Source organism: Rhinolophus ferrumequinum, chromosome 2, assembly GCF_004115265.2.
Source record: "Rhinolophus ferrumequinum isolate MPI-CBG mRhiFer1 chromosome 2, mRhiFer1_v1.p, whole genome shotgun sequence".
Lineage (NCBI taxonomy): Eukaryota > Metazoa > Chordata > Mammalia > Chiroptera > Rhinolophidae > Rhinolophus > Rhinolophus ferrumequinum.
In genome coordinates, this window is record NC_046285.1 from 50,236,028 (window position 1) to 50,260,896 (window position 24,869).

Here is a 24,869-nt window from a genome sequence, read left to right on the forward strand (position 1 = left end):
CATTGTTCCATACTCATTAACCTTTCCATATCATTTATTTCTCATCAGTGGCTTCTCCTCTACCTTCTAACAAGCCTAGATCACCCTTTCCCCCTCCTCTTCCCTTTCTATCTTTGAATAAACTCACTAGCCGTATCTCAGCTTTAACAATGGTTCTACCATTTTTCCCCAAAAATAAGACTTAGCCGGACAATCAGCTCTAATGACTCTTTTGGAGCAAAAATTAAAAAGACCTGGTCTTATATATTATATTATATTATATTATATTATATTATATTATATTATATTATATTCTTTACATTACATTACATTATATAAGACCTGGTATTATGTATATAATATGATATATGAGACCTGGTCTTATGTTATAGTAAAGTAAGACCGGGTCTTGTATTAATACGTACAAAAATAAGACGCATCCAGCTAGGAGTTATTTTCGGGGAAACACAGTATTTTTCACCCTTTCCTTGTCATGTTTCATAAAGTAAGAAAGACCTATACATACTGCCCCAATTCTCTCCCTTCTTATCCTCTGTAACTGCCTTACATTCTAAAAAGCACTAGTATGAAGAGGTACTAAAGACAGCATCTAATCCCTTCACATTTTCAGCTCCAGTACAGCAGCAGTTTAACACTAGCCACGTATCAGAACCATATACTGAGCCTAAAAAAAAATCCTTATGTCTTCCTTATGCCGATTTTGATTCAGTAGAAATAGGAGCGCAGCCAGAGCATCAGTCTATGTTATATGTTCCACAAGTGTAACCAACGTTGAGAACAACTAAAACTAGAGACAGAATGTTTCATCTTTCTTTTGAATCCTTAGCCCAATCCCTTCCTGAATTTCTTTCCCAGACACACATCTACTTGCCTCAATTTCTGGAGTCTGATGAAGATACGAAGGATTTTCTGGGAAATGTCATAACACTGACTCCTTTCCGGGTCAACACACAAATATTCCGTCTCTTGTACTCTAAAAGTAACAGCATTTTCAAACTATTTGGTCTTAGGACTTCTTCAAAATTATTGAGGAACCCAAAGAGTTTTTGTTTCTGTGGGTTTGTGTTTACTGATACTTACCATACTAGAAATGAAAACTAAGATATTTAAAAACTATTATTTCATTAAAACAATAATAAACCCACTACCTGTAGGGCAAATAACACATTTTTAATTAAAAAAAAAACAATTTTTTCCAAAACAATAAAAAATAAGAAGAGTAATACTGTTTTACATTTTTGCAAATCTCTTTATTGTCTGGTTTAGCAGAAGACAGCTATGTTAGTATTATAAAAATAGTTTTGACCTTTTGGACCTGGAGTCTTGGGGATTCCTCAGGGTCCCTGGACAACACTTTGAGAACAGTTGCTGTACACTATTCTACCACTGAAGGACATTTAAGTTGTTGGTACCAGTATTTATTGAGTGACTAAATTATATTTTGGGCACAGAATTAGAAAGACTTCACTCACTTATTTGTTCAGCCATCAAAAATAATTTATTGAGTATCTGCCAAGGGCTCTTTGCCCTACATGTGCTCTTACCTCAAGCTATCATCCTCACTGACATTATAATGTGGAAATCTAAACTTTTCTTAACCAATCAGAGCTTATAAGACAATCCCATATCTATCTGCACACTGACAGCAGGAGCTGTTCTATTTTAGGCCCTGTCACATGTAAGTAGAGAACATACAAGTGCAAGTTCAATCTTGTAACATTCTAAGCTGCCCCTAGATATCATTTATCTCAAGACTCAGATCATAACCCCTTGCTAAAAGGAAAGCTCCTATTTCACCTTATCCATTAAATCGCCACTGATCTTCTTAACACAAAATCCCCACCTAAAGTCCTATATCGGAATCTCTCTTATGACATTTCTCAACTCGATGTTTTTTATGTGATCTCTGTTATTAGAAATCCCTTGAAGTAAAAGACTGCATCTTTATATACCGAGTACCTGATCAGTCCAGAGCATTTATAGGGTATTTAACATATGGTAGCATAAATGAATATATTTGTGCCTTCTATGAACTCTAAAATCATTTTAAAACAAATTATATATAAAATGTGGTATGATGTGTAACATTTTAAAGAAAATTTTAAATATAAATCACTGGAATTAAATAGTAATTTGGTATAGCTAAATACCTGTCACGAACTACTTGGGTTCCAGAAATTATCAGGGAAGAATAAATTTTTTTGTAGGGTCTAATCTTAGCTACAGACCCTACTTATAAAAAAGCATTTGAGAATATGTTGGCTGTTAATCATAGAACTAATTATGTTCAACCCACTGGAGATTATTTTTTATGTTTTTAAATATATAAGATAAAAATCAACTTAGGAGCTAGTTTATCAAACATTATTTCATGTGTAAAGAAGACCTAGAGTTTTAAAATTCCGAACAGAGGTTTATTCTAAAGCACTGATACAACTGCTAAAAAAGTTAAAGAGTCAGATATAATTAAGTGTTCAGTTATGCCTTAAATCCATTTTGGAACAAGATGGTTAAAAATAAATAAGCTTCCAAATTACCAAAAATAACTATATATGTAGAGTTCCAAAATCATTAGATCACATCTAAAGTATTCAATTCTGAGTGTCACCCTTGGAGGATTTAACAAATCCTAAAGGTCATGGATAATAAGATAAAGAGTCTAGAAGTCATTTTCTACGCAGAACAGTAGTCTCCACATATTTAAAAAGTTTTCAACAGAAAAGGAAGTTTGCTTCCTACAACTCTGTAGAATTAATAGCTAATCAAGAGAAATTTTCTAGGAAACAGAGCCGTCTCCGATAATGGAATAAGTTGACTTGTGAGGTGGTATGCTCTTTCACTGAATATATTAGTATTTAAGCTGGAGTTACAAAGTCATCCATCAGACAAGCTAAGCTGTTAAAGGAACCTCTAATGGAGAAGGAGGTAAGACCTCATGATATGTAAGGTCCTTTACATATCATGTTAATAATTTATAATTTAAATACACTTTAGACTATTTTTATGCTGAAGTTACTTTTAAATGACTTAATATTTTTAAGAAACAGTGCTATCAACCATTTAAGGCACCTTAAATTTTTACCAGATTTTAAGATTAAATAAAAACGAGAGTAAATACAAATTACCAACATAGGGTACTGATATATTTCCTCCATGTTCTAAGTGTGTACTAAAGATAGTATACTACGAACCCCTAAGTAACAGCTCTACATTCTTATTTCCAAAACTTACCAGAATTCTGTTGGATTCCCCATCGTACTCTCATCCTGAATTGCCGGGCGCCACTTTGCTGGAGTCTTCTATTTAGTCTCGGAAAATTCTGCTTCTTTCCTTCCTTTCGATTCAATTTGATGATATCATCTGTGATAGAGAAATGTGATGGTTATTTGTTTTCATTTTTAACTTAATGACTCAATTATGCAGTCTCATTTTCTAGTTCACAGATTTCCATGCCCCTAACTTCTTTTCTACTTTGAAAGCACTTGCATAAGACAATAATGATAAGAAGATAAAAGCTCACACCAGCCAATACACTAGGACCACTGAAGAAAGATTTTGTAGGAAAAGTTCAAAACCACAGCCCAAAGCAGACCTACCAATTAATGAAGATTTGTTATCCATAGTATTTCTTTCCCTGATAAATGTAAATATCAAAAGGCTGTTTATAAAAATTACTAATATTTCTTTCCATAATCACAGACTTCTCCAGTTGTTAAAGATGACTACCTTTCAATAAAACCACAAGCAGTCAAAAAATAAATCCTTCAATTAAAAGGCTAAATTTCTAAGTTCATCGGAATCACCAAATATTTATTAAGCATATACTATGTGCAATGAATATATACTATGGCAGGCTATGCTGCAATAGAAACAAACAAAAGTAAAATATAGCCCCTGTTCTCAATTAGTTTAAAATTATTGATGGAAACAGACACATAAACACCAAATACAAAATCAAATAAGTACCATAATAAAGATATAGTATAAAAAGAAAATACTATTGGTTTCCACTCCTTTAGCAAAGTAATTCAGGTTTACCTTACTTTTCTTTCTACAATGCTTTCTCTAACCCTCATTATTTCCATAAACACTTTCAAAGTATTCCAAGGTAATTCACAAGTATCACATCGCTCTAATATCACAACAGAAAAATGTGAAGATCAGAAACAAAATGTTCTCCAGATTCCTATTTACATCTGTTAAAAGGTGGTTAGTAGAACAGGGACAAGAGTCAATAATATCGTAATAACTATGCACACTAGATGGTTAATAGACTTATTGTGGCAATCACATTGTAAGGTACATAAATGTCGAATTACTATGTTTACACCTGAAACTAATACAATATTGTACGCCAACTATACTTTAATAAATCTAAAAGATTACTAGAAGCCGAAAATATTCATTGAAATTGTCCAAACAATTTCTCCCAAGTTCCAACTCCAATATTAATTCTGATGACTAAATATAAAGCAAATAAACCAAAGAAAGTGAACACGGTCAACAACTTAATAAAACATCACAAAACTAATTAACCTCAGTGATTTTTTTCCCCAGACTGCTCTAAACACAAATAATCTAACAACTTTATGAATATAAATAGTCTTTTCTCAAGTCAAAGAAGGAAACTCAGATTATAGGAGGTTTTTTCTTATATATTACTACTCTACAAATCTGTAATCCTTAAGACTCTTAATCACATTCAAACAAATATTCATATAAAATAATTCAAATCTCCCCAAAGTACTTCGTTATTTTCTTGAGATCAACCCTTCAACTACAAAAAGAGTTCATCAAAGTTAGACACTAAAAACAGTTTAAAAAAACAAATAAACAAAAAGGTTTTTTATACCAGATATATGAGCATATTAAATTCTCAGTGAGCAGAAAGGAAATAGACACTACTTTTGAAACATTACTTTCCCTTAACAAGGTGCTATTCTTCATCAAAAGTCTCAAATTTCAGAGCCATGAGTACACCAAAAAAATGAATGTGGTCTGGGGACTGTAAAAAAAAAAATTTTTAAATAGAGCATTATAGAACATAAACACAACCAAAAATTAAAAGTAGCAAAGCATATAATAAGTATAAAATTATGTTTTATATTTAATCACTCTCTTACCTAAATCCTCAAGTTAAATGAGCTACTACGGCAGAGAGGATTCTTCCAATCTAAGAGAATGGCTTTCTCCTACTCAAGGAGAAGGTAGGATAGGTATCAGAAGACAAAAAAATCAATTATGATGAGCTACTTTTATAAAAAAATTGCTTCCATAACACCAGGGGTATATACATAGTCCTAAAAATAGTAATAGCAGTAACTGAGTACTAACAGACATTGTTCTGACATGTATTCATTTAATTCTCACAATTCTATGAAATAAGTACAATAATACCCATTTTTACATTATGAAACTGAGCCACAATGAGACCAACTACTGGTAATCTTGGTAGATATTCTACATGAATATTCATATAATCCTGGTAGAACCACTATTTAAAACAAAACAAACAAAACCAAAATTAGATTCTAAAACCTCTGCAGACCTGATAAAATGAAATATTCACAAAGCACAACAGTTGTCTAAAATAGATATTGCTTCATCTCACTAAATTCTCACTAAAACAAAACAAAAAGGCACAGGACAGAAAGCTCTTGGAGTACTACTATATCTAAGGTATGTTCTTGGAGGAGAAAAAAGAGATCAAGCTCTCTATTTTAGCTATTCACAGCACTTCATTTCTACCTTCAAAGAGAATTATTCCTCAGTTTTCTTCACCTGAACATACTAATCATACAAAATACACACAAAATCCTAGAAACCTAAGAAATGCTTTGGTTCTGAAAATACTTGTTTAACACTTTCTGCAGTAACTACAGCTTAGGGCTCCAGAGCCAGAACAAAATCCTTGCTCCATCACATACCTGTTGTATGACTTTGGGCAAGTTATTTCTCTAAGCCTCAGGTTTTGTAAAATGGGAATAACAACGATTTACATAGTACGCAAGTATATATATAAATACTGTTTTTTAGAACAGTGCTTATTGTTCTAAGCAATTGATATATGCCTTGACTCATTTAATATTTACAGCAATCCTCTAAAGTAGATAAGCCAATTTTTACCACTTTTTTACAGATGAGGCACTGAGAAGAAATTTGCACACAATCACAGTGCTATTAGTGGCACTAGCCGGATTTAAACTGAGACAGTGCGATTCTGGATTCCATGTCTTTATCATTGGGAGTACATACCTCACAGGATTATTATGAGGATAAACCGAGTCAATACACATAAAATGCTTAGTCCAGTACCTGGCAGGTAGTTAAGCACTCAATAAATATTCGTTATTATATTTTTTCTCAAGACTTCTCATTCCTTTAGGGTTCACTACTGACCAGCAGTAAGACAAAAGTTGAGGCCAAACCTATTATTTCTGGTGATTTCCTTTATACACATACTGGGTTCTGACTTGTGGCAGTCATAGAAACCAAGAGTGCTTGACTTCTGACTAAAGACTTTGCAGATGAACTACAACAAAAGAAAAATACCGTCCTCGGAAAAGTTACACCTCTGTATCCACTAGTCAGGTACTTTTCAAATATCCAAAACAGAAAGAGGAGGCAGAGCTAACTACCTCTAATAGAATTTGAATCCAGATAAAAATATAATTCCTTTTAAACTAGGTAAGCCAAACACAGACTCCTGCCTCAGTAGTGCTAGATCTCAATTTTTAATTGAAGCACCAATCCTCCGGCTTTTTACATAATCATCACCAAACCACCATGCCTCCCCTTTTATACGAGCTAGATCGCATGCTTTATCCGTCTTCGTATCAATCCATGTGAATCTCTCCCTCGGTTTTTGCTTTTTTTCCCTAATTAGCTAACTTGGAGACCCAGATAAGGAATTGTGCTTTTCTCGGCACCGCCTAATAAAGTACCATCTAATGAAGTCCTGCCTAACGATATTTTCTTTCTGACAAACGCTCGGGGATCAGTGCCCAGTTGTGGCCCCGAAGTCTGGCACAGATCACAAATCGCCAACTCTCGGGGCGTCTTTACACTCTCGTTCGGCGCCAGGCATAGGCCTGGGCACAGAAAATGCCCAACGAGCCCTTTTCTGGAAGTACTGATTTTAACTGAATGCGGATCCAGCCGGGCTCTCCGAGCTTTCCTCATAAAGGATGGCTTGGTTGCACCACTCCTCTCGCTCCCGATAACGCTCAGTGAACACGCTGAAGGGGAAACCCCCGGAGTTCCCTCACAAAGAGCTGGGGTCACCCGCGAGTGGTAGCGCCCCTCTGGGGGGACAGAAGCTACGCACCCCTCGACCCTCAAACCCCTCCGGTCCCGCACCGCCATTCTCCCTCACTTCCCTCCTCAGACACAGCCCCGCCGAGGGGACGCCGGGATCCCTCAGGCACGACCCCCGCACTCGGCACCAGCCAGCGCTCCCCTTGTCCCCAGAGGCCCTCAGTGGGTCCCGCCCACCGCAAGAAAACTCCATCCACAACTGCGGCCAACCGCTCCTTCCCCCACAAACCGCGATACTTGGTTCCACCCACACCCTCCCCCCACTTCAACTCGGTCCAACTCGGCTCCTCACCCAGAGACATATCAATTTTGTCGAGGTTTTCATTACTGCGGACTTTCGGCGGCGGTGACGGGGTCGCCGTGGCTCCCACTAACCGGGTACCAAACCGGTTCATGGCTGGAGACGTCGCGCTGGATCAGTCAGTGGAGAAGGCCACAGCCTGAGGCCTGCCACCTCCCACTCACGCTCACGGACTAGCTGCACCGAGGGACTGCGCACGCGTGCTGGCGGCGTCCTCGCCCTGCCAACCGCGGCTGGCGCTGGGGGAGGGGCTACGGAGACCTGCGGCCGACCGGAGCGGCCCCACGCTGGGACTTGCTCCTAGCGGCCCTTGCTGGACAGGAGGAAATATTGCACTAGCTACTCCAGGCGCTTGCAGGAGCCGCCGTTTCAGCAGTTCGCATTTCCTCCTCAATTGGCTTGATGCTGGACCCTGAGCACCTCAGAATCACATGCCTCAAATGAGATCATGCTTCTCCGTGTCCTTCAAATCCCTCCTGCTATAGAAAGGCCCGTAAGCTTTGGTACACACGAACCTTTTACACCCCACTGCAATGCAGCCTCGGAGGCAGGACAGACCCCTGTGAGCACAGATTGCAGAATTGCGTCCCAGCTCCCCTCTCCGTGGCCAGCTCCTCCACCTGCAGCATGCAGAGTCGCCACGTCTGGACGCAAAGCAAAGGCTGCAGTGACAATTCTTGCGTCACCATACCAATAAAAGTAAATGCTAACGTTTTCCCTGTCTGTACCATTTCTCAACCGGTATTCTCAAAACATCGTGCACGGTACTCGCTACCTTAATAAGAAAGACCTCATCTTCCCTTGAAGAGGGGTAAGTACCTCTGCTTATTCGGCTGCATTTTTTTCTGATTCATTTGCGTTGGGAATTCATATTCTTTCTAATCGTCCCTATAGGAAAATATTAATATTTAACGAATTCTTTCATAGTAACTCTTCTATTTACAAAACGTGATATTCCCTCTCTTCTTACCTTCTCCTCCACTGCGCTGGTGTGGAAGCATTTAGTTTATATCATTCTTCGTAACAGCGTAAAACTATCTAAAACATTGGCATCTATGGAAAAAACCGGGGGCAGGTATTCTGTCCATTTAGAAATCTCTGCCACCTTCCTCCTCTCCACTTTCTAAAATTTCTTTTTGCATAGAAAGGAACCAGTGACCTAAAATATCTCAAAACTACAGTAGCCTGTACTTAATATTTCCCCAAGATGAAAATATAACCATAGAAGAAAGGTGAATCAGGCGAGGACATACCTATGAAGGGGTAAAAGAAACTTTACTGGTGGAGGAAGGTTTGGACTCAAAAAGACCCAAGAACAATATTTGGCATGTCAAGGAGAGTAGTGGGTAGTTTTTAGCACAATGTGCTTGATTTTACTACTATTGCACCCTGCAGCTGCCACCCCTCTCTTAACTGCTAAGAACGAGGGAAACTGGGTTATAAAGATAAAAGTACAAAGGAGACCTAGGTTTTACTGAGTGGTATTTTTTCACTCACTTAAGTCATGTGATCACTGCATGAACTTGGGAGAGTGGACCTCATACCCATCTTCAAAACAAGGAAGTAGTTATACTACATATATGTTATACTTAATTATTCCTCAGATCCTTTCAGTTCTAAAATCTAAGTGCAAGACATATTTCTCCACGCTATCCTTCTCTCACTAGAAATAACTTCTACAATCTCTGCTTATTTGTGGATGTAAACTACAGGGAGAAACCTTAGATTAACTTCTTAATTTTACGGAAAACAATAATGCGTTTAGAATTTGGATGTATTTTTATATTTCAGGTATTTATAGGACAGATAATAAAAATCCCAATTGTATAAAATCCTTCTCACAACTAGTATATAAAGGTTCCCTTTTATTCTGATCTTCTCCCCAAAATTAAGCCCCATCCCAAATCTCCTTAGCTCTAAAGGGAACATACCCCAATATTTCATTAGCAAACCTAGCTATCATGTTTCAGACTTTCACATTTTTCCCAAGAGCCGTGGGGTCTCAGAGTCTCAGAGAAATCACCCAGATTCCAAAGGGGAAAACAAGAGGCATTCTAGGTAAGGATAGGTCAGTCACACACAAGACACAAAACAGCAACCCGAGACACAGCAACAGTGAAGAGGGAGACAAGCCAAGAAATCAGCACCAGGGTTCATCCAAAAAGTCGAGCAACAGAGGCTGGAGCAACAAGATCAACCCTGACATTTTCTGGAGCATGAGAGGCAACTATTCATTTAATCATATAGTCATTGAGTACCAGGCATTGTAATAGGCCCTGGGGATAAAATGGTGAGCAAGATGGATGCAGTCCCAATCTTCACAAGCTTGCAAAGCAAAAACTATTTTTTAAGCACCTACAGTGAATGAGGCACTGTACTGGACACTAAGTATGCAGCCATTGTGTGTCTGGAATACAGTAGTTCAGCAGCTTCACTTAAGTCAAAATAAACACAGAATTCAAGCAGCTGCCCTTTTAGAGGCTTGAATTCATACCTTGTAGATAAGACAATATCTAGGATTGCCAGATAAATACAGGACCAGTTAATTTGGAATTTCAGATAAATAAGGAACAATTGTTTAGTATAAGTTTGTCCCAGGTGTCAGATAAACAGCAAAAAAAGTTTTTGCTACAGTATGTTGCATACGATATTTAGGATAATTTATACTAAACATGTATTTGCTGTTTATCTGAAATTCAAATTTAACTGGGAGTCTTATATTTTTATTTGCTAAATCCAGCCACCTTAATAACATTCTACTTTTCAATTAACATGTACTGGCTATCTTTTCACAAGAGACCTACATTCTCTTCAAAGGTAAGCACAACTCTTATATATATAAACCTTAACTTTTTTTTATTAGTTTGATGTCTTTTAAGCCTCCCTTTTTTCAGCTTTATTGAGGTATAACCGACAGACAATAAAAGACGTAAAGTGCACAGTGTATATATCTGTGAAAACACCACCATAATGAGGATAATAAATATATTTATCATCCCCAAAAGTTTCCTTATGCTCCTTTGTAATCCTTCCCCCAACCACTATCTAAGCAACCACTGGTATGTTTTCTGTCACTCTAAATTAATTTGAATTGTCTAGAATTTTATCGAAATGGAATCATACAGTATACTCTTTTTTATCTGGAATATTTCACTCAACATAATTGTTGTTTTCAATAATTATACCTTTTATTCTTTTTCTTGCCTTATTGCACTGACTGGGGATTCCAGTACCATGTTTAATAGGAGTGGTAAAAGTGGACATTTTAGTCTCATTATCCCCATCCCCAGGGGGAAAGCACTCAGTCTTTCACCGTTAAGTATGATGTTAGATTTTTTTGTAGATGTCCTTTATCCGGTTCAGGAAGTTCCCTTCTACTCCTTGTTTACTGAGAGTTTTAATCCTGAGTGAATGTTGAATTTTATCTAATGCTTTTTCTGCATCTGTTGTGATGACCAAATGGTTTTTCTTTTTAAATTTATTAGTATGGTGAATGACATTGACTGATTTTCAAATGTTAAATCACCCATGCATTTCTAAGATAAAACTACTTGGTCATGGTTTATTATTTTTTTAATACATTGTTGGATTTGGTTTACTAATATTTTGTCAAGGCTATTGTTTCTCTTTTTATGAGCAATATCGGTGTGTTATATCCTTTTCTTGTAATGTCTTTGTCTGATTTTGGTATCAATTCTTTTATTTTTCAGAAGAGGAGTTGTAGAATTCAAACACTGATGTTTATTATACTAGTATACTAGTGTAATAAGGGAGTTGGCTGTAACTTGTATTAGGTATAATATGGATCAGTTAGATATAACTATTATTATGATACCTAACTCTCTTAAGCTACTTATATATACAGCACAGTTTTTTTCCCCTCTTTTCTGCTCAATTCTTCTTACTCTACCCCCCTCTGCCATTGTTTTCTGCTGTAGTAACTTTTTCTTTGCCGCTTTACTATAGCATCCTGTTCCTCTTTTGCGTTGCCCTTTTCCTTTGTTCTAAGCTTTTCTAGCTGTTCTAGTCTTCTGTCTTTTGATCTCAGGATTCCTCTGTTCATTTATTCAAATGGAGTTCGAGGTTCTAGTGTGTGCAAGACCCTGTGCTGCACAGTACAGTGATACAGCAGAGAACATGACAGGCAGGTTTGCAGGCATAGCTGGAAGCATTACTGGTCTCCAAGTCCCTAACCATTCTCTGACTAGGGAAACCGCTCTGGGTAGGCAGGGGAACTTGAAGGGGAATTCTTCCTGTACTCAGGGGTAGGACCTCTAGCTCACTCCTTATTAGGCTTTGTCTTCTCTGAGCAGGGTAGGGGCCCTGTCAACAAAGGGTTCTAGGCCAATTCACTGAAGGACTAATTGTGGAATTTTCTAAAGCTACAGCAATTTATGTAAATCACACAATTTCCTCCTATTTCTTAAAAAAAAAATCCTCAATTTGTAGTAAATAGATTGGTAGACTAGGAGCGTCTGGAGAGCCAAGACTCTAGGGTCATGGGGCCTTTAGGTATTTATCCTTCTCCTATGCTTCTTCTCTTTTTGCCCCTTCGCCTCCTTGCTCTGGGATAAAGAGCCCAGGCTGGACTAACTCTCATCTCTCTCTTTCCCCTCAGTAGAGGATCCCTTCTCTTGGTCCAATTTTCCAGCTTGAGTGGCAGGGAGCTACGACAGAGACACATTGAACACTGCTCAAATGTGTTAAGGATTTGCTCAGTCCAGAAATCAGATTTTCAAAATTGTTATTGAAACTTTTTAAATTTTAGAGTTGTATGCATTGCCTATAGCTGGCAATGAGCCTTCATACATAATTGAATAAATGAACCAATAAATACTTCAAGGCAGTAGAAATGTTTGTGTAAAGGCAAAATAGAAACCAATTAAAACTTGGCAAAATTCTTCAAAAACTTTTAAAATCATTTCATCTAATATGAACTTTAATAAGCTTTATTAATGAAAGAAAAGAGGAAAGAATAAAAAAAGGAATTTCAGTAAATTTGGTAGTCACTGAATTGTTCATTTGGCAAAATTGACTAAACACTTAACAATGCTAAACAGTGGAAAAAACAGACATTAACTTAAAATATACTCAAAATTAATCATTATAAACTAAGAAATTTCCATGGGAAACACTAAAATTTTGGTTATATTGACTAGGATGCAGTCATAAGAAAATAAACCATATTAAGATACTTGCTCATTTTTTAAAAAGGATTTTAGAAATCCTTTCCTATTTAAAATCTAAAGAAAAGTGGTTAACAGTGATGCGATACTCATACACTCTTCACCAAGATTCACCGGTTATTAGTTTTGCTACATTTGCTTTCTCTCTCTATATATATAGCTATAATTATTATTCATTGTTGGAAATCTGACAGTAAGTTGCAGACATTATGACTGTACAGAATATAGCTCTAAGGATATTCTTTTACATAACCATGCTAAAATGATCAAATGTAGGAAGTTTAACATTGATGCAATTCTGTTCTCTGATGTATGTATATAATCTATATTAAAATTTTGCCAATTATCCTAATAAATAAATAATTATCCTTTATAACAATATTTTTTTCCAATCTAGAATCCAATCCAGGTTCACATGTTGCATTTCTTTGTCCTGTCTCTTTTGTCTCCTTAAATCTGAAAAAGTTTGTGTGCCTTTCTTAGTCTTTTACGATATTTACATTTTTTGAAGATTGAAGGCAGTTGTTGCATAGATTGTCCTTCAATCGGGTTTTGTCTTATTGTTAATCTGTGATTAGTTCAGGTTATTCATGACTATAACTGATATTTCTTGAATATATTCAAGAAGACTATTTCTTAAAACCAAGTTTTTGGCAAATAGATAGAAGTAGTGAACTTTAACAATCTGTTATTTGAATAACTGATTCTCAAGTGAAATTGGCTTTCTGCCAGTGGGTTTTTAGGACCTACTAACGTTTTCATAAAAATAAGATCCTGCTGATCTTGAAAACAAATAGATTGACCAAGATCAAATACACTTCTTCAGGTTTTTAGACTTTTAAAATATTAACCCAGCAAGCAATTGCTAAGTTAAGGCCATTTCATTTATGTGATATTTATTGAAACCTGGTGCTAGATATTTTTGCATAGTTCACAATTTTTTGCATTTGAACCCTAGATTCACAAAATTAAATTAATAATCTTTGATTTGTGACATGTTCTCATCATTTTCCATGCATGGCCCATTTTCATTTGGTTAATTATTTTAAATAACATTATAATTAGTTATGATTTCAAAACTAATTATAATTAGTTATTTTAAAAGCTGTGCAACTACAAACCCACCATTCAAAGCAAAAGCTAGAACAGACAATAACTTTATGACCTAGGTATGTATCCAAGAGAAACCCTTGCTTATATACAAGAGGAGACGTGAAATAATATGCATAGCAGCACTGTTTACAATAGCAAAAACCCTGGAAACAACCCAAATGCCTATCAATGAAATACACCAGCATGAATAAACTGGTATATTCACACAATGGACTATTATACAGCAAAATCAATTAACTATAGTGACACACAACAATATGAATAAATCTTATCAATGTTATATTAAGGGGAAAAAAGTGGGCCTCAAAGAATAAATACAGCTTAATACCCTTTTTAATAGTTAAAACACATCAAATTTTAAAATAATACTTTTTAGGAATGTACATAGATGCAAATAAACTGTATAAAAAGGGAAGCACTGAAATCATAAACAAGGGATTCAGAATATGGCTACCTGGGGTGAGGGAAAGCAGAGGGGTGGGATAGGGTGGGTTGGGCACATAGCTAGTGCAGGTTGTCCTGTTTATTCACTGACTGCTTTAAAGAAAATACATGTAAACCCAGACTTGGACATGTGATGAAAATCCTGTTTTTCAGAACTTTTAGTACAGTTTTAGTTCTAGAATTTCCGATAAAGCTGACTTTCATGTAAATATGTTAAGATCATGTAAATATGTTAAGATCATGTTAAGATCATTTGGTATTACCCGGTTTGACAATGAAGTTCATACATTTGTAGAAACAGAAGGTAGTGAAATCCCAATGACTAACACTGCCTCTTTCTTAAAAAGTATAACCTTTTATTAGGAAACTATGAGAAAGTTTGAACAAAGTATTTTTTTTATGCAAGTGGAAGTTGGAAATCATAACTTATATTAAAAGGCTCTTTCATTTCACTTTTAACTCACACAAAAAAAGTTATCTCAGGTTTGAAAATTCCTGAAAGTCATATTATTTTTAAGAGAGTAACTAGTTTTTGATGGGAGTTAACCTAGATCCCACCCTCACATAGTGCTGTGCTGCCCTCTCCACTTTTTCTTTCATTATTCTCCTGGCTAACTTACACGCATCCTTAAAAACTCTGCTGATAACAGTCCTCCAGGAAACCTTTCCCCAAAACTTTTCGCTTCCTGCTCTTCCGTGTGATCCCAAAGTAACCTGTCAACTTCTGAGTTTGTGAGCTCTTCATTAAAATGCTTGAGGTCCCCAAACACCACCACCAAGTATTAAATCAGTGTAGGCTGAAGTGGGGTTAACTATACTAACCAGCATTATTTCCTAGTCCAGGCCTCTGACCCGAGTCTGGTCCCAGTGTGACAGGAGCGTGTAAGAGTCTACACCAGTAGGGATTCCTGAGACTAGCGTTTATGGGCGTTTCAGCTAGTACATTCCCAAAACCACGCCGCCAGAGTCTTCAGTCTGCGACCAGAGCGGCTTCGGATTGGATAGAACGGTGCATGCCGGGAGCGGCCGGGCCTTCGAAGTGTTTTCTGGAAGTTGTAGTTTTTGGAGCCGGAAGTGGGGGTGGCTGGGATAGAAACCGCAGCTGAGGCAGCAGTCACCGCCGCTGCTGTCATCCGGGTGCTGTTTATCACCCTGAGTCCAACCGCCGTGGGTCACTCCTTGGTTACCGAGGGGCTCCGGGAGCCTGAGGGGCGAAGCGGCAGGGACGCCTCTCTTCAGAGAGGAGGCGATGTCGCAGCCCCGGATGCAGCCAGAGCGCGCGGGAATGGAGCTGGGCGGCTGCGAGGAGCGCCTGCCGGAGGAGAGCAGGTGGGCTGGGAAGGGGCCGGGGAATCCGGAGCGGATGGCTAAGCTGAAGCATTCGGAGGCTTGGGAGTGGTCGGAGTGCGTACGGAGCCGTGCCAGGTGCTGCAGATATGAATGAGGGCGACTGCTGTGGGCGATTTGTTTGGAAAGAAATTCTGAGAGGAGGGACGGGCAGGGCAGTGGGTAAAACCGAGGAGGGAGCCGGCTTAGTGAATGTGAGGGAGGGTGGATAGGACATGTCGAGGGCAGGAGGAGCAGAAGTGGGTGAAGCTCAGATCCAAGGCTGCTGGAGAGGAGGTGACTATTAAGAGGTGCTGTAGAGAGATTTTATAGGCCAGGCTTTATAGATAGGAGTAGGGCACAAGGTTGGTGCCCTGACTGAAACTTGCGGTGACAGCAAGTCGTGCCAATATTAAGAAGGTTGAGATTGTAAGAATTTCTGGGAACAAAGGTTAGGCATTATGAGTGGCAGGGATGAGTGTGAGAAAGAAAACAAGGAGGGCCTGTAGATTAAAGTGGGCGATCGTAATGGCAGTGGTTTTGGGGGTGGGGGCTCGCTAATGCGACTAGAAATTGTGTTCCTGCCCTTTGTCAGTGCTGGATCCCTGTCAGAGTGGCAGGGCCTCTGTCATTTCCTTTTCATCTTCAAACCCTTCACTCCTTCCCCACAATGTAACTAAACGATGTCACATTTATTTATGTATAACTATTGTCCAGTTCAAACCTTCTAGAAATTAGAGGGTTTAAGATTTTAAAAATTACTTTAAATGGTGACTTGGACTCTGTAGAGGTGCTTCCCATATTTAGGGTTTGCTTTATTGATAATTCTGGTATTAAACTTTTTTTTTAAATTTTTTTGGGGAATATTGGGGAACTGTGTTTTTCCATGGCCTGTCAGCTTCAAGTTAAGTCGTTGATTTCAGTCTAGTTGTGGAGGGGGGCAGCTCACTGGTCCATGTGGGAATCCAGCCGGGGACCTTGATGTTAATGAGTACTAAGCTCTAACCAACTGAGCCAATGGCAGCCCCTGGTCTTAAACTCTTAAGAATCTGCAATAGAGACAGGATAAAGCGGGACTGTGGCTTGACGGAATCTTGTTTGACTTTTTAAAGCATTCAGATATAGTTATGGTCTCAGGAGCAGTTGGGGTCCAAAAGTTGGACATAAACTATTTACCTTTGAGAAAATATCAACAAGAGAAAATTAATGAGATGTTCCTGGGTGAAGACCTGGCTGTTTTATGTGGACAGTTAGTCTGTGTCCTACGGTACAAAACCTGGACTGACAGTACACTGGGGTCCCAGCCTGAGATCTATGAATGATGTGTTCAGTGAAACTGAACATCTCACTTCCCTTTTCCATGTTTCAGTTTCTGCTTGTGTATATTTGGCTATCTATTCTTCCTCCAGATGCCTGTGAAATGCTTCATGTAAGAAGTCCCATATAAATTCTAAACAAATTTTAGGGTTATTTTTATTTCTCTCTACCAGTTCACGTGGGAGAGGTGAGATTGGAAATTCAAATTCAAATTTCCTCCCTGTCTAGCCAGACATCTAGCTGGGTTAGTTATTTACTTAATATATTTAACAAACACTTATTTACGACATGCCAGGACTTCTCAAGAGCCTTACAAGTATTGACTTATTTAATCTTCATAACAACTGGATGAGATAGGTACTCTATTATCACCATTTAACAGATGAGGAAACTGAGACAGGATAAATAACTTGCCAAGGTCATACAGTAAATCACTGGTGGAACTGGGATTCAAACCCAGGCAATCTGACTCCAGAGTCTGCCCGTTTAATACCTATGCTGCCTCTCACTTTGCTAATGTATAGTGAAAAAGAAATGTATAAGATAGTGAATTTGATAGCATTCTTTGCCTGTCATTCAGGCCAGTAGGATAGCTCTTTTGCAGGTATCTTTTTCTATTATTTTTTCCATGTTTGCCTCTTAACCAAGAAACTCTAGTCAAAACTTAATTGCAACAGTGAAATTATTCCCACAAAGTCACTCATACTGTTCTATAGCCTACTTTCTGTTGGTTAACCCAGAATGTGTTGTTTAATGAGGCCTCATGGCACTGATGGCCTAAGCTCCAGATAGACAACTGGTAAATACATGCCTTGTGCTGGAGAATTGAGGAATTGTGGCTGGGTCACTGCAAACCTAACCTTTCTATGTCCATTAAAACACCCAATTCAGAAAAACATCTTCTTGATGAGATGGCATCATTTGTTATGTATGAAGGATAAAACTTTTCAATATATTCTCTGAAAGCAGTTGATGTAGTGAAATGTGGCTTTATAGCCAGATAGACCTGCATTTGAATCCTAGTTCTACTGCTTAACTTAGCTCATGCTGTCAGAGGAGTAAGAATAATGCCTTCCTGACTGGTAAGTTGTGAGGATTTGATGAGATAAGGTGCTTGATCGAGTTCCTCAGAGTGCCTGGTATGTACTAAGTGCAAAAAATGCTTACTTCTGCCCCCTGCCCCAGTTTTCCTGAAAAAGGTGGCTATGTGCTCTTCTGGTTGCTGTTTGCAATGGAATAGCTTGTTCTTCCTCCTTCCATGGCTCCTCTATCTGAGTTGAGCACACTGAAGAGTGGGTTGTTAGCCTAGGTTTTAACTGCATCCTTGGAGTGTAGTTCTGTCATAGGTTCCCCTATTGTTTTCCATCTAGCTAGTTATCACTCTAGCAAAATGCTGTAGTGCTTAGGGATGATACTTCCCTTTCCCTAGAGTTTCCTAAATGCCAGTTATTTGGAGATTGTCTGGTGAAACTACTAGACAATTAAAGGAATGGTTCTTCTAGCCTTCATTGTCTGTTCCCCTAGATTGCCTTGGGCTAGGGCACTCTACTTCTGAACACAGCTACATGTACAGTTTTCCTGGCGCAGTGATCTAGACTCAGAATTCAAGTATTAAGATACTTTTTTAGTGTCTCTAAACTGAGCTCATTCCATTGACCAAAACCTTTTCCTCTTCTGTTCTCTATCTCAGTTAATAGAATTTTCCACTCAATCAACCAAGCTGGAAGCCTCAGAGTGAAATTTAATACTTCCCTCTTCTTCATTTCCCATATCCAAGCAGTCACCAGATCCTATGAATTGTGTTCCTGGTTTTCCTCTTGAAGCTTTATTTTTTTCTCCATTTCCAAATATATCTACTTTTATTACCGAAAAATCCAGGGAGTAGTATTGTTTCAGGAATGGCCAAATGTAGGTGTGTGCTTAAACACGAATTTGTCCCTATCTACGGTGTGTCCCTTCATTAAGGTGTGTTGGATGCATTCTCAGGCAAACTTTTCTACAGGATAACCCTTAGCAACTTCAAGTTTGGCAATCCCAACAACAAAAACATAATCCCAAAAAGTACAGAAAAAGCAAAATTCTGGGCTGGCTCTTTTTGAACCGTCTTATGTTTCTGTTCCAGGGTATGGAAGATGTTGCTCAGTCAGGCCTAAATTATGTGCCCAACCCTGGATCCGGAGATAGGGTGATACTTTTGTAGAACTACATGGAGCATCGGAAGTGGCAGAGGTGTGATTTCCCTGTGGAAAATTGAGGTTCTATTACCAAAAGAAAGGGACATGAATTCTGGGCAGATATAAGCAAAATATTCACTGAAGACCCTTATTATCTGTCATTGTGGATTATCTCAGTAGTCTCCTAACTAATCTCCCAATCTGAATTTAGTCAGCCTCCGCACTTGCTACCAGCTTAATTTTTCAGAAGCAAAGTTACTAATAGTATTTTGCTCAGAAATGTTCAGTGGTTTCTCATTAAAAATATAAAATAGTCAAAACTTCTCCCCTGGTATTCAATCTGTACTTTAGTCTCTCTAAGTTCCCAGTTACAAAAGCTTGGCATTCACTCTCTCCCACATCTCCTTTCTCACCATTCTCATTCTTGCTCCTCTGCATTCCCTGCAGTACCTCCTCCTCTGCCTGGGAAGCTCTTAGTCATCCTGTAAATACTGCTCCTTTGGAAGGCACCCTTCCCTAACCTTTGCATCTCTGTTATTACAGCACTTCTCACTTCATAGCATTTCTCTGTTAAGTGACCGTTTTCCTCATTGCATTCTGAATACTCTGAGAGATGGGGGCTCTTCCTATTTAGCTACCACAAACACAGCTCCTAACACAGTGCCTGACATATAACTGGTGTGAATATTTGTTCAAGGAATGAAAACAAGAACAATGAACCATTTGGTCGTGCCTCGTATGCTTGGGCAGGTGCCAGTGGTAGTGTTGCCATTGAAAGAGCCTCTTTTTTCCCTTTCTCCCTATTCATTTTCACTTTTTCACATTTATCTTCATTTTCTGTTTTCTTCCCTTCCCCTTTTTTCTTTGACCGTGCTAGAAGTTGATGGTCTGTATAGCACTGGTAGCAAAGCAGGATGTTCACAAGATTTTTGAGCATCCATAACGCTAGCCCAATTATTAGTACAAAACGTCCCACAGAAATGTGCTCCTGAAGCCTTTTGGGGAAAATGCTATTGTCAGAGCTCAGGAAGAGGAGATGTATCAGCTGACAGTAGGGACCCTGCAGTGCAGTTTTTCTCAGTATCTACCCTCCCCACAGCTGTTCCGCTTTTTATAGCTGCTTTATCACTTCTACTAAATGGATTTTTTTTTTCTGTTTTTTTGTTTTGTTCTGTAATCTTGGTAAGTTTCACCAGCCTACATGGGTGGTTATAGGACAGCTCTGTCCAACACATAGCCACTAGCCACATTGGTCATTTTAGTTTAAATTAATTAAAATTACTTAGAAGTTAAAATTTCAGTTCTTTAGTCACACTACCCAGATTTCAAGTGCTTAATGGCCACAGTGGCTAGTGGCTGCCATATGGGACACAACAGATATAGGACATTTCCAGCATCGCAGAAAGTTCAGTGGAACAGTGCTGCTACAGATGTAAATCTGACTTTTTCAAGACACAGTGACAGCATGCTTACATGTGTTTAGTTCCTCTGATTGGGATCACTTGAAGTTGAACCCACACATAATTGGGAGGAAGGATTATTAAAGGAAGTCATAAACTGTAGTGACTAAATAGGGACTTGGCAAACTCTCTCAAAATTTGTGGAGCCAGGGCCTCTGCCAGTGAAACTCACAGGAGTCCTGCTGGATTGTAGGACTGAAGCGATGATTGATGCTTTTTAAAAAAATTTTATTACATTTATTGGGGTGACATTGGTTAGTAAAATTATATAGGTTTCAAGTGTATGATTCTATACTACATTAGAGATGATTGATTTTTGACTAGAAAATACTCTGCAGAATCCCTTAATTTCTCAAGGATTCTAAGACGGTCTCCCCGTGAACTCCCTCATTTGGATACTTTTGAGAAGAAAGCAGTAAGTCATAATGATGGCATAATGATTCCTCTTCCACCTTGCTTCAACACCATGGTTTTATTTTTGCCTCCTCAGGAGCCTTTGGAGAGTTTAAAATTTTCCAAGGGTTTTTTTTTTTTTCTTTTCTATTTAATTCTTCTAGTTTGCTTTAGTCTTAATTCTGTCATCTTTTAAAAATGATTTTTATAATGTTCTCTTGCTCTTTCCTTCCCTCAGCAGTTTTTAAGGTAGTTTAGTGTTAGTTCTAATGCTAACTACCTTTTACTTTACAATAGTATCGCTAAAACTGTGACCACTGAAGCACTCTTTCCTCCTGTGCCTTCGCTGTTGAAGTGATGGCATGTGCCTGCTTTGTCTTGCTTGCAAAGCACTCTGCTACCCAGACCACATAAGGTGTGACTATAAGGTAATGAGATTGGCTTTCTTATATGACTCGTAAAATCAACCTTCTTGTGTTGCAATAAAACTTGTGTTTCTTCCATTCTCTCAAGTAAGCAGATTTGAGTCTCTGTTATATGTAAGGTGCATCCAATACTGAGGAAGCCTTTCCTAGCTTTGCTGCTTCAGTGGCAGCACCATGAACAGAAACAAGGCCTTGGAATCTGTGCTTACCAATAGGTTTGACCCTGGTTTAAATGTAGTTGAGGTATTTTTTGGATGTGGAACCCTGTGACCAGTATTAATTATATTGCAGACTGTCCAATCCCACAGAGTTTTTGGCAGAATTGTTTCCGAAGCAGAATGGGTAAGAAGGCTTTATAGGAGGTACCCCTTCTGCTTTAGTTGCATTTATTAGATTTATGCAAGGAAAAAGAAAAGGACAGAGAAAAGGGAAGGAATATTTCTATAGATTTCTCTACTCACTGAAGCAGTTGTTATCTCCATTTTGCAAATGAGGGAACTGAAGCTTAAAGAATTTAAATGGCTTCCCCAAGGATGCACAGCTAGTTTGTGGAGAGCTATGATTCAGATTTAGGTTTGCCTGACTTTGAAGCTTGTTCTTTTTCCACTGAAAGACATTTTCTCTCTGCTTATTAAAAATACTGAAGAAACAGAAAAAGACATGGTCCCTGTCCTTAAGGAAACAAACCATATACTGTTAAATAACAATGTGGGTTTTTTTTAAGGATTATTAGGGAAATGGTATATTGACAGCGTACGTTATAGGGTTTCTACAAAAGAGTCACAGCAGATCAGATTATTTAGAACTTTTTGGGAGAAGGTTGAACTAGAGCTGAACCTGAACTCTTGAATGGGACAAGAAGAGAAACATTCCAAGTGGAAAGGTCTGTGTGAATAAAGTCATGGAAGTAGGCATGAAGTTAGCATGTTTGTAATAGAGTATTAGAGAGATAGAGAGAGACTATTCAGATTGAGAATCCTGCGCAAGAAAGTTGGTATTTAGATTGGGGCCACGTGATAAGAAAATTTTTGGACTCCATACTAAGGAGTTTGTGCACCATTGATGGTTAGCTTTCGAATATAAGGGATTTTACTTCCTTTTGTTACATCTACTTGTTGAAATTTAATAAATTTGACAGTCACATTTAGTGTGATCGGTGAGACATTTGTTAATAGGTATGAAGACAAAACATGCCTTGCAAGTGCTGCTTATTCTCTGACAGACGTTAAGATTCTGCTGTCATCCATTAAAGGGATGGGACTGGCCAGTGGTTAGTTCCTCTGGGTGCCTCAGAACTGAGAGACTGTATATTAGAGTCAAGTATGTTTTTTTCTAGAAGCATATTATTTAAAAAGCATCAAATATTTAGCTACACACTCTAGAAGTTAAATACTGTATAAATAAAAACATAAAATATGGACCTAGATAAGAAAATTCAACACAATTTAAGTGTGGTAGTCTCTTGCTACCTCAGTGTTACCAATAATTATTTTACTTAGTTATGTTTTTCTCTACTTTAAGAAGGAACCCATTAACTTCTTTCCAGGAAGTACTTTCTGACATTACAAGTCCGAGGTACTTGCCTAACCACAATCTTTCAGCGTAAGATGCCCTTGATACTTGAATATTTTAAAAAATCCTTCATAGTACTTTCCAGCTTCTTATTTACTAACATTGTGCAGATTATTGATCTTTCATTAATTGCTAGCCTTGAGGAAGGCCTAAACAGTTCTGTACATTCCCCGCATAGAACCAAAAGTAACCACTATTAACGTACCATTATTTATCAGTATTTTTATAGAGAGATCATAAATATAATTTTACATTCTGCTTTTTATACTTTACCATACTATCATTAGCTTCAGAAACTCTTACTCATCAAAAATTTTAATAGTTTCACGATATTCCATCATATGGATATTTTATGCCTCGCCTCACCTTTCAGGGATCAAATCATTACCGGACTTGGGACAACCTGACCTTCAACTCTGATCTCGAGTAGATACCACAATCCACTCTGGATAAATGACACACTGGCCTGTGCCCAGACAAAGGTTCATGTGACTACAGGATGATATTATCCAAATAATTATTACCAAACAGGTTTAACCTAGGAAAGACTGACCTTACTTGCTGAAAACGTGGTTAAAGAATGGGGAGGGGTATTGATTTCTTGTGGTGATCTTGCATTTAAGATGCAGGTATGAATGGATATGCCACTAGGTTGAAGCTGTTTCCTTTTACCACTAAAAGGAGCATTAGGGATTGAAGATATGCCAATATGTTTCTTGGATTGAATCTCACTTTACAATTGCAGAATATTTACTTATTTACTATTTATTTCACTTATTTTTAGTGATTAGTTATATATTATTTATATGGTGTGACACTTTAAAAAGTAACATTTGCTTGTAACTTTTCTGTTTTAACCTTGAGTGTCACTTCCAATTGTGATTTGGGAGATTTAAGACTGAGTTGGTATTTAGGAAAACTTTTTCCTTAGATATCCTTATTTGAGTTGCTTATGCAATTCAAATTATGTTTCTCTTTATAGGAGGAATGTAGTCAAAATCCTCCCAAAAGAAAATAGGTAGGACTTGATTCTGAGACTGGCTTTACTGTTTGTTGATGAAAATGATTCAGGTAGAGATGGATTATGCTGGCCCTTGCCACTGAGGACAGGTTCTTCTTGGCATGGGGTGAGAAGCTTAAAAAGACTTGCTTTTAATTTATGGTAATTAAAGGACAGCACTCTGTGTACTTGCAGAAGTGGCTCTGCAAAGGGCTGCCTTGAACCTAATATACTTCAAAGGCCTGGCTTGTGCCCAGATAAAGGTTACATGTGACTACAGGGTGATACTATCCAAATAATTATTACCAAACAGGTTTAACCTAGGAAAGAATGACATTACTTCCTGAAAATGTGGTTAAAGAATGGGGAAGGGTATTTGATTTCTCATGGTGATCTACTTACTTGCATCTAAGCTGCAGGTATGAAGGGATTAATCCAACCACTGTGTATGGGCTTCAATTGAACTTAGTATTTCAACTCTCTGAAAATGGTAACTACATCATTAGGATAAAGGATTCTAAAAAGGTAAAGACACTGAACAGACTAGCTATGTAAATCAATTCTTTTTTTAATTTTACTTTTTTCCTACAAGATCATATACCAAATATAGATGGTTTGGTGTATCGTAGAGTAACAGCCACATTCTTTTGTAGCTTTGGTATCTCAAGGACACTTTATTGTGGGGAAAGAAAGTTCTTTAGTTTTGCCTAGAGAAGTTGTTAGTAGATCTGACTGCTGAGTTTCTAGGATTTCAGTGCTCTTTGTGTAATTTTGGAATCAAAGCCCTAGGATGACAGGGTACTTGGTGTCTGCTTTCAGGACTTATCGTGATGTTCTTTGA

The 24,869-nt window shown here is 37.9% G+C and overlaps 2 protein-coding genes across 11 annotated transcripts in view; one reads left to right on the forward strand and one right to left on the reverse strand.

The window, feature by feature from the left end:
- FYTTD1 (forty-two-three domain containing 1) overlaps window positions 1-15,325 on the reverse strand; it is a 31,158-nt gene extending 15,833 nt beyond the window's left edge. The window contains exons 1-2 of one of the 2 annotated variants that reach the window (XM_033125866.1): window positions 15,184-15,325; window positions 3,232-3,360 (exon numbers count right to left, since the gene is read on the reverse strand). In XM_033125866.1, coding sequence (XP_032981757.1) covers window positions 3,232-3,265 — 34 coding nt within the window. In that variant the 5' untranslated portion in view covers window positions 3,266-3,360; window positions 15,184-15,325. Of the gene's footprint in view, window positions 1-3,231; window positions 3,361-7,609; window positions 7,841-15,183 lie in introns of those variants that run through there. The other variant, XM_033125855.1, reaches the window with a different exon arrangement.
- RUBCN (rubicon autophagy regulator) overlaps window positions 7,960-24,869 on the forward strand; it is a 59,301-nt gene continuing 42,391 nt past the window's right edge. For 7 of the 9 annotated variants that reach the window (XM_033125786.1, XM_033125781.1, XM_033125804.1 and 4 more), the window contains exon 1: window positions 15,444-15,690. In XM_033125786.1, the coding sequence (XP_032981677.1) occupies window positions 15,611-15,690 (80 nt within the window). In that variant the 5' untranslated portion in view covers window positions 15,444-15,610. The other 2 variants (XM_033125832.1, XM_033125794.1) reach the window with 2 other exon arrangements.